The sequence below is a fragment of the Manis pentadactyla genome, chromosome 14 (genome assembly GCF_030020395.1).
Source record: "Manis pentadactyla isolate mManPen7 chromosome 14, mManPen7.hap1, whole genome shotgun sequence".
NCBI lineage: Eukaryota > Metazoa > Chordata > Mammalia > Pholidota > Manidae > Manis > Manis pentadactyla.
In genome coordinates, this window is record NC_080032.1 from 32,738,354 (window position 1) to 32,748,892 (window position 10,539).

The 10,539-nt window shown below is 43.4% G+C and overlaps 2 protein-coding genes across 3 annotated transcripts in view; one reads left to right on the top strand and one right to left on the bottom strand.

Moving 5' to 3' along the window:
• MLH1 (mutL homolog 1) overlaps positions 1-1,943 on the bottom strand; it is a 39,508-nt gene extending 37,565 nt beyond the window's left edge. Inside the window, exon 1 of one of the 2 annotated variants that reach the window (XM_036921571.2) lies at positions 1,388-1,933. In XM_036921571.2, coding sequence (XP_036777466.2) covers positions 1,388-1,503 — 116 coding nt within the window. In that variant the 5' untranslated portion in view covers positions 1,504-1,933. Of the gene's footprint in view, positions 1-1,387 lie in introns of both variants that reach the window. The other variant, XM_036921573.2, reaches the window with a different exon arrangement.
• On the top strand, positions 1,771-9,567 carry EPM2AIP1 (EPM2A interacting protein 1). Its single transcript, XM_057491266.1, has 2 exons — positions 1,771-4,554; positions 7,579-9,567. Exon 1 carries the CDS (start codon positions 1,771-1,773, stop codon positions 3,790-3,792), a length of 2,022 nt encoding a protein of 673 aa, XP_057347249.1. The 3' UTR covers positions 3,793-4,554; positions 7,579-9,567.
• The last annotated feature ends 972 nt before the right edge of the window (positions 9,568-10,539 follow it).

Below are 10,539 nucleotides of genomic sequence, written 5' to 3' on the forward strand. Positions count from 1 at the left end.
CATGCCTTTCTCTTGATTTCTTCTCAGCTTATTTTATCATGTTACTTCAACTTTATTCAGTCTCAGGTTTCTAAGTGACCTTAATAAATGTCAATAAAAATTTTTCTCAATGTTTTTCTCTACTTCTCCCTTTTAAGAAAATACATTTATGTTGGGAGAAAATAAAAAGGGAATGCAGGACGTTCTTTGAGAAGCCAATAAACCTTTTGTATCCTGCAAGAGTGGCCTATTAGCACAGAGCACCTCCTAGAAAAAAGCAAACTTAGCCTGGGGGTGCATGAGAAAGAGAAGTGATGGACTCATCACCCAGAAAATCCTTTATTCAGAAATAAGACAGTAAGTTAAACATTAAAGACCTTTCTCAGATACAAAATCTCTGCTTATAGAGCCAATTATAAGCCATTTCGCTAACACGCTCAATTTGGTACAGTATTCTGGCCCAGCACAATACAGGCCCCAAGTTGTTCTGTCAGTTAATCCTGACGTTGTAGAAATAAAAGCCTTTACAAACCATGTAAAGGGAGGACTTGTCCTGGTGTCCTACTCCTTTTTGTTTACCTTCTAATTCCCTTCCTTTCCCTCGGTGGTCCTTTCCCACCGTTTTTCAGCCCCACTATCCTGGATGGTTGGTTGTTTTCACAGTAAATCCCTTTACCAACCTACCATTCTTCGCGGGGACATTTTTTTCTTTTAACGTTTGTATTAGTATCAACTGACTTCAACACACAGGATCTGACATAACATTTAGGTACATGATGGGACATCTGCCTTTCCTGAGTATACCCACCTCTTTCCTCCACACTGGTGACAATCCGAAATTTCAAAACTCACAGAATACCTCTTAAAGTTAGGTATCTGCGATGTGCTCCCCAAATAAGTAAAGGGTAGGGAGATACTAAGTAGGGTCAGTAGTTTGGCAACGGGGAAACCACAAGTTAAACCCAAACAAAGTCCATCGGCCTGTCCCAACATCCGACAATTTAGAGCAAAGCTCAACGCGAACCGTCCTCTTGAACGCGCATGGTTGACTTCTGGAATAGCACGGTACCCTCCGAAGGGTGAAGGGATTTCCTCCGCACGGAAAACGTCTACGCATTTGGGGGATCGCAACCTCTGTAGACAGGACACAAAGCCCCTCCCACCGGACCCGCCCCGCATCAACACCACGCAGCCCTCTGCTCGCGCCTACAGCCCCACAGAGATCTCGCGAGAGCGTTCAAGAACGCGCGAGACGTCAGCAGGCGGAAGACAGGACCCCGAGGGCCAGCGCCGTGGGCATGCTCCGTACTCGCCTCCTCCCAGGGTAGGAAGTGTGTGTGCGCCATCCTGGAGCAGCCCGTTAAGTCGTGGCCTATTAAAAAAAGGCCCAGCTCGACTCTCTCCGTACCAGTTCTCAATCATCTCCTTGATGGCATTAGCCGGCCGCTGGATAACCTCCCCTGCCGCGATACGGTTCACTACTGTCTCGTCCAGCCGCCGAATAACCCCCGCTACGAACGACATCGTCGCGGCCAGGGAATCCCAAGTAGATTCGAGGCGCTCACCGGAAGTACCTTCAGCCAATCACCTGTGTCTCCTGTTCACGTCCTTTATCAACTCCGCTCCGCCAGTCTGCCCCGCCCCCCAGAGGCGGTGCCAGTTACAGAGCTAGGGAGACATTGATTGGGTTGCTTTAGTGCCAGTCAAGCTTCTTTAACCTGTGGGGCCTTGGGTCTCTCCGTCCCTCCCTGACGCAGCTTTAGCTCGCCAGCTGGGAAGCCGTGCACCTGCATGCCGGAAGTCACCTTCTGCTCCTCCTATTGGCTCTTTCCTCTGCTACTAAGAAATCTGCAGCCAATAGGCAGGCAAGTCGCGGCGGGGGCGGGCTGCGGCGGCGGCGCAGAGCGGAGGCGGTGCTCGCGGGGCGGCTGCTCCAGTGCCTGCGACCGCCGAGACGTGTGCGTGACGCCCCGCAAGAGCAGGATGGAGGTGGATGAGTCTCGGGTGTTCCGCGCCGAGTGGACCCAGCGGTACCTGGTGGTGGAGCCGCCGGAGGGCGAGGGGGCCCTGTGCCTGGTGTGCCGCCGTCTGGTCGTTGCCACCCGCGAGCGCGATGTCCGGCGCCACTATGAGGCCGAGCATGACTCGTACGAGCGGTACTCGGCCGAGGGCGAGCGCGCCGCCCTGGTGGAGCGCCTACGACGGGGAGAGGCGGCTGTGTCGCCGCCGCCGCCGCCGCCGCCGCCGCCGCCGCCTCCTCTAGGACCCGCGGAGAGGGCGGCCCGGGCCGGCCTGGGGCTGGCCCGCTTGCTGGCGCGGCAGGGGCGCGGCTGGGCGGAGGGCGCCTTCGTGCGACAGTGCCTGGAGGAGACGCTGCGGGCCGTGCTTCCTGAGCACGCGGGCGTGCTGGACACCATCGATTGGTCTTCGGACGCCGCGCGGCAGCGCGTGCTTAGCATCCACCGCGATCTCCGCGGCCAGCTCTTCACCCGCGCCAAGGCCTTCAAGGCCTACTCCCTGGCCCTGGACGACCAGGCCTTCGTGGCCTACGAGAACTATCTCCTGGTGTTCGTGCGCGGCGTGAGCCAGGACCTGCAGGTGCACGAGGAGCTGCTGACGGTGGTCAACCTGACGCGGCATTTCAGCGTGGGCGCGCTCATGGCTGCAGTGCTCGAGGCGCTGCGCGCGGCGGGGCTCAGCCTGCAGCGCATGGTGGGGCTCAGCACCACGCACACGCTACGCATGGTGGGCGAGAATTCGGGGCTGGTGTCCTACATGCGCGAGAAGGCCGTGAGTCCCAACTGCTGGAACGTCATCCACTACTCGGGGTTCCTGCACCTGGAGCTGCTGAGCTCCTACGACGTGGATGTTAACCAGATCATAAATACAGTATCTGAGTGGATCGTGCTAATTAAGACCCGCGGCGTTCGGCGGCCCGAGTTCCAGGCCTTACTGACGGAGTCCCAGTCGGAACACGGTGAGAGGGTTAGCGGACGGTGCCTGAACAACTGGCTGAGAAAAGGGAAAACCTTAAAGCTAATCTTCTCCTTGAGGAAAGAGATAGAGGCATTCTTGGTTTCAATAGGGGCTACGACGGTCCACTTTTCAGACAGGCAGTGGCTTTGTGACTTCGGTTTCTTGGTGGATATTATGGACCACCTTCGAGAGCTCAGCGAGCTGTTGAAAGTTAGCAAAGTCTTTGCTGCTGCTGCCTTTGACCATATTTGCACCTTTGAAGTTAAGCTGAATTTGCTGCAGAGGCATATTGAGGAGAAAAACCTAACACACTTTGTGGCCTTCAGAGAAGTTGTGGATGAGCTTAAACAGCATCTTAAAGAAGATCAAAAGATATTTGAGCCTGATAGGTATCAAGTTGTGATCTGTCGCCTCCAAAAAGAGTTTGAGAGACATTTCAAGGACCTGAGGTTCATTAAAAAGGACTTAGAACTCTTTGCAAATCCATTTAACTTTAAACCGGAATATGCACCTATTTCAGTGAGGGTGGAGCTAACAAAACTTCAGGCAAACACTAACCTTTGGAATGACTACAGAATCAAGGACTTGGGGCAATTCTATGCTGGGCTGTCTGCTGAATCTTACCCAATTATCAAGGGGGTTGCCTGTAAGGTGGCATCCTTGTTTGATAGTAGTGAAATCTGTGAAAAGGCTTATTCATATTTGATTCGAAACCAACACACTCTGAGCCAGCCGTTGACAGATGAGCATCTCCACGCCCTGTTTAGGATTGCCACAACTGAAATAGAGCCCCAGTGGGATGATCTTGTGAGAGGAAGAAATGAACCGAATCCGTAAGCCTTTGTAGTACAACATCGAAACACAAGAATCCAATTCTAAAAGCAGAACTTTAATTTTTCAAGTAAACTAACTTGGATTGTGGGAAAACACAAAGTTTATTCACCCAAATTGATCATGATTCACATTTTTCTGACAAGATTTTTTTTTTTTCTTAAATCTCAAGAAGAAGAGAGTGAAGCACAGAAACACCTTTTTTTAAGCTTAAAAGGTCATTGTCTTTTGCTTTTATGGTATAATTGTTTTTGAAGAAGTTCAGTACCGATGTGAGTTGATTTAGAAGACTGTTTTTAAGGTGTTTTGAAGAAATTTTAGTTCTCATTTTAACAATGTTAAAAGTTCTGATGCATGGAGTCTGAAACTATCAGTTCCTTAAATGTATGTTTTAGCCAGTTTGCAGGACCTCAACATAGCAAGTTCAGAAGTTTTTGAAAAGGAAGACCATACATACAGTGCAGGTATTTTGTCTATCAAAATGTTTGAAACTTTAAAAAAATATTTCTGAGTCTGAAGTAAATACTGAAAATATTGACAGATTCCTCCTACTCATCCCCCCCCCCCACCTGCCCCAGCAATAAAGGTATTACTAATAGAGGACTTAATCAGATAAAATTTTAGTCAGAGGAGCAAGAATTACTTTTAAATTGCAGGTTTAGGAGGCTTCCTGCAATTTGGTGATCAGACTAACCAATTATTGGAGTTTTCCCCTGAGCTTTTCACAGTGGGGTGATGTTTTATCAGCTTGCCTGTTAAAGTACTACGGTAAGTATAGAATCTTAACGGTTGCCAATCAGTGATTTTTTTTTCAACCTTTGACAGAAGTTTGGTTCTGTCAAAAAGAATGAGAAAAAAAGAATTTCGCACTCCAGGATCAGGAGATAATGAGATATTTTATCTTATTTGTCCTATCTGCTTGGATGTTATGCTGTATAAAGAAATACAGCCTAAAGGAAGGCCTTCATTTTAAAGTGAGATAGTATCAGATTTTGTTAGCTGTTGGAAATGGATTTATTATAGAGTTTGAAACTGTCCCACACGTTCTGTATTTAAGACAGTGCACAAGTAGAAATATTTAACTCAAGAAGCAGCTTTGTCGACAGATTGTAGCAGTTTCTAGTGAGACATCTGCTTTGTGCTCAAACAGTAATTTTCAAACTTATGTCAACCATGAAAAGGAAATCTTGCAGTAAAGCCAAATATGTAAAGTGATTTAAAACAGGACCCAGATTAGGGATCATTTCAAGTACAGTTTGGAAACTTGTGCTAAAGTCTTGTCTTGACTATTGTTAACACATTATTCTGTGGTCATTAATCCTGCAAATTCAAGGAACCTGGATACAACCAATATTTTTAAGAGTAACTGATGCCTGAGCACATCAAACTAGATACCTTAAGAGCCCAAGAACCAAAATTTTGTCAGTGGTTCTCAACCAGAGGCAGTAGACCCTCTTAACAGAGATGTTGGGAAACATGGATTTTTTTGGTTGTCATACTTAGTCAGGGGTTCTGTATGAAGGACCCCCCTGCAGTATGTAGGACAGCCTGGCACAATGAATTATCCCTCCCAAAGTGCCAGTAGACCTCCAGGGCAAATTACCGGTAGAAGCAAAATTAGAAGGGCAAGTTGGGCAAACTGACAGTACTTGGTAGGGGAGATTGATTCCAACATTCCAGGTTTGATTGATTGGATACAGTGGAGGCTTTGATAGGTTCTGTTAGGTAGGTTCAGTAGCATTTCTAAATCAGTAATTGATACTGGATCAGATTCAAGGACTATGTTCTGTTGTACATAATTGGGTTAGTGCGAAAAAGCAAGTGTTCTATATTAACAAGATAGTGTCAGGGATGGTCAAGTCAAGATATTAGTTACTAGGGAGTAAGCTTTAAATATCTGGAAAAATGACAGTGAAAAGCCAACCAGACAAATCTACCGGTAATTTCCCAGTAGTTCGGATTATTCTGTCATGACAAGCGCTTTACTGAAGGAATGATTGGCAGTCCTGAAAGCTGCTCTGCTTTCTAACCCCAGTGCCACAGATACTGAAGGCTTGTACATTTTGTGGAGTAACACTATATATTTTGCTTAAGGTAATAATTAAAGTAGCTTGCATCATATAGTCACTGAATTAGGGGGGTGGGAAGATATAAGGCGAGGATTTTAAATTGACAATTGAACAATAAGAAATTTGCTCTAAACTAGTCTTGTTTGTAAAAAAGGAGAATGTGTATTTTACTGTTTTCTGTATTAAGTAATTATGTAACTGCATGGCAGTCAAAGTTTCTTGTTTTTTCTTTTTTATAAAATAGTTGTTACTGGTCCTGTTGTATCAGTGAATATAGTTAAAATAAGTACTATTTTTAAAAAAACTCTTATGTCCCTGTATCTCTCATTCTATTAGTTTTCTTAGAAGGTTTGTCTATTCCCAGCCTCCCATATTGCCATACAAACTACTCTAACCTTGCTCAGTCTTGTCAGTGTACTTGCCCTCTTTGAAAGCACTGGCCACTCTCTTGGAAATACATGTTTACTTTGGCTTCGGGAGATGCTCTTACCACGTGTGCTTTCTCAACCTTCTTTGCAGGCACCTCTTTCCCTTAAGTAACTGTGTTGGGATTTTTAAGTTTGTTTTAGGCCATATTCTTAATCATTTCTCTAGCTGATCTATTCTCCTTCCATGGCTTCAGTTACCACCTACATGCAAGTAACTCCCAAATTCTTACCTCTTTTCTAGACCTGTCCTCCATCATACGTCTAATTGCTAATTTAAATCCACTTTGCTGTCTCATAGGCACCATAACATGTAATTGATCTTGCTCCCAAACCTCCTCTGCTTGTGTCCCTCTTAGTAGATGACACTACCACGATCAGGCATCCAGTTGCCCTTGCCCAAGGCCCAAACTGACTTATCTGTGCCTTTTCCTTCATAACCACATCCACTCACAAAAACTTTCTGTTAAATCTGCTGTCTAAATTGTCTTAATTTTCCAGAGCTACTATCCTAATCCAGGGGATTAACCTACCTGAATTAAAGCAACAGCCTTTTGGTTAGTCTCCCTTCCTCTGTTTCGATCTCTTTCCACACTGCAGCCAGGTTGTTCCAGAAGATGTATCTGCTCATATCATTCTATCACTTTCACCATTGCTCTTAGGATAAGATACAATTTCTATTCATCTTTCAGGTTTTGGATTATATACCACTTTCCAATGTCCTCTAGACTAGGTGCCCCTACTCTGTGCTTTCTGAATACCCTGTTCTTTCCCACCTATACACTTAGCACACTTTATTGTTACTTCTTACAGATCACTGCTAGACTGTCAGCTTTTTAAGGGCAGGGACCATATACCTTGCTAATAACTGTTATATCCCTAGTGCTTAGCACAATGCCTGGCATTTCAATAAATGTTGGATGAATAAATATTTGTGTAGTGTTTAATGCTCTGAATCCCTTTCATAGTCTCACAAGTGAACTTTGACCTTCACAGTGGTCCTGCCTTAGAGTGCTTGCTGGGTAATTGTTATCCACAAATTACAAATTAAAAGACATGAAACTAAGTTCTTTGTGTAGAGAATTTGCAGTTTAGCTTAGTGCTTAGCATGTGGTGCAAACAATTACGTAAATGTTATTGAGGAAACAAACTTAGATTGCAATTTGCTCTAGTAAACATAAGTAGTAAAGCCAGGCTTCAAACCCAGGTATACTTGCATAAAAATCCACTGTGTGTAGTACTAAGTCTTTACCTCCTTGATACAGAAATCTTAATTTTTTTTTTTTTAATTTCCAAAGGCAGACACTCAAAGGAACCTGGATGAAAAAGGTTGGACAAATATTTAATGGACTAAAACAGTACTTCAGTAATTAAAAAGCTATAATCAGGACCAGAGGTAATGTTGCTTAAGAGTTCATGTTAACCATTTTCTTCTTGTAAACATCCACCCTAGTTGAAGATGGCATTCTGTTTACTTGCAACTTCACAGACGGTTTCTGGCTCTTCTGGGATTTAAAAGTAAGTAAATTTAACAAAATACTAGAATGACTCAGCCCTTCTGGTCACTAGATACTCAGTTCACTTGCTTTCTTACCTGCAGAATGTCCTTACCACCTCTCCAAGGAAGATGACCCAAAAGTGACATCTGGTCCATGTTTACCTCTTAGATTGGCTACGTTTCTTTGCTTTCTTGTTCACGTGTGTCTCTGAACTTAATTTCTGGGTAACGGGCTTTCAGGCTTCATGGGAAAGTCATACCCTTAGTGTCTTCCTTGAGCATTTTTGTCCAATTTAAACAATTAACCAGGTTATACTCTTAGTTGGATGTCTACTCCAAGGTGTACTAACTCAGTCAGAGATCTTAGCAGTAGGTGCAATAGCAGTCTGGTGACTCAATCCTGCTATAAAACTGGGTTTTAATCAACCTTTGGATTAAAGGATATCATTTTTATCTTTTTGTAATTGAGAAGTGGCCTCATCTTACCCCATAAATACTTGAGCTTGTGAACTCTGTTCTCTTGCATTTCTGCTTGCAAATTGATGAATTCTTTTCTGAGTTAATCTCTTTCTTATACATTTTGTCAAATGCAGCCAATAGCAACCATAAAATATTTCTCTTGTCTTTTTTTCTTTAGTAGAGGATAGATTCTCTGCCCTCCAGTTTCACCACTCCATCACAGGATTTGCTCCTACATAACATTTCTTCTATCTGCTATTGCAGTTTTTGGAATGCCTACCAACTAAGCCAATGTTCAGTACATCAGGTTTTTTGAAAACTACCAAGTTCTGTGGTGGGATGGGCTTCATTGCCATGTGATAACAACCATAAAATCTCAGTGTCTCGCACAGCTTTTATCTTGCAACTTGGCTAGGGCCTTTGTGCTAGGTTGGGTTGACAAACAACGGTTTACAGGTAAAATCTGTCCTGCCTGTTTCTGTAAATAAAGTTTTATTGGAAGACAGCCTTGCCCATTTATTTACATGTTGTCTGTGGCTGTTTTGCTCTGCAATGGCAGCAGTATGTAGCTGTGACAGTGTATGGCCCACAGAGTCCAAAGCATTTACTACACAACCCTTTTCAGAAAATGTTCACAGATCCCTGCTTTAAGTTGTCCTTGTCCTGGGACACAGTCTGACCAAACAGATGTCATCTAGGGTGTGGCTGCTCATTTTGGGAAATGAAAAAAATACAACATCACATACAGGCTCTGGAAGCACTTTGGCCAAAGCCAAGCACATGGCCATGCCACAGCTGGAGTGTGATCCTTCTGCAGCCATGAAGTGAAACCAAAACATTTGGAGGACAACATAACTGATGAACACATGCTTGTATCTCTTCTTTATGTAATTTCTTTCAAAGTGGTTTTTCGTTTTCACTGAGGTGAAACTTAGGTTCCGTAAAGTGTGCAAATATTAAGTGTACCCCTCTGGGTTTCACTATTGAGTATGCCCTTGAGCCCATCACCCAGATCAAGGTACTGAGAATTCTGGCCCCCAGTGGGTGCCCACATGCCCTCCACACATGACCACTCTTCTGACCTTTATCACTATAGGTGGATTTTGTCTTTTAAAACTTTATGTAAATGTAATAATTTCGTGTGCTCATGTCTTGTTCAACATTATGTCTCAGTCATCTGTGTTGCATGCAGCAGCAGTTCATTTTTTTACTTCTGTGTAGTAGTAGTCCACTGGGTGACTACCACAATGTAGGAATCCATTCTGTTGATGGAAATTTTGGTTGTTTCCATGGTTGGTTGTGGTTATTATGAATAAAGTTGTTAAGAACACTTTTGTATCTGTGTCAGTGAACGTGTACACCCATTTCTCTCAATATATTCTGACATATACTTTGCTTCCATACTTTGTAATTACCCACAGAGCAACCAGTGTATTTATATTTAGACCGTGAAATTAGACCATGCTAACTGCTCAAAATCCTACAATGGATTAGTATCACAATTAGAATAAAAGCTAAGGTTTTTGTCATCGTCTTTTAAGCCCTGCATTGTCTGCATCCACCCATACCTGCACACATACCTTTTTCTTCTTATCTTACATCGTGTCTTTTGTCCCTTTTCCTTTCCCCAGTCTCTGCTCTGTAACAGGCACTGTAATTGTAAATTGGGGTATCAAGATTTGACCTTGTCCTTAAAGTGGTAAAATTTACCTGGATGATTTTAACAAGCTGTAATACTGGTTTATGTTAAAATTACTAGTTCTGCGGGGAATTTGGCAGAACTGATTAAAATAGGCTGAAATAATTTACAATAATTTTTAGTACCTGAAGGCATTTAGAAAATAAGTAAAATGTAAAAGCTCCTTGATAACTTGAAATGAAATTCTTGCATTTTCTACTCGTGAGGAATTAAGAGTTCACCAACTTGGTGACACTGTTGTACTTCTTTTTACTGTTAACATTCACTTACATGGAGGGATAGGTGTGGGCTGAGAGCTGGGGTGAGGAGGGTGAGGAGAGTGAGAACACATTGGAAGTCCAAAATAGTTCAGCCATAACAAGGCCTCCTTAAATGTGCCATTATTGGTATATTATTGCTTATAAAATAACAGAATTTATAGACTTAAGCTCCTAACATTTTTTACAGCTTTATTGATATACAATTGAAGTACAATAAAATGTAAGTATTTAAAGTGTAAAATTTGGTTTAGACATACCTGTAAATGCATAAAACTGCAATCAAGATGAACATTTTATCCCTCCCAAAAGTTTACCATTTGGTGTGGACTTATGGAAAAGGGAA

Excerpts from the sequence above, each read along its gene's own strand:
- EPM2AIP1 (XM_057491266.1), top strand. The coding sequence starts at position 1,771 with ATGCCGGAAGTCACCTTCTGCTCCTCCTATTGGCTCTTTCCTCTGCTA.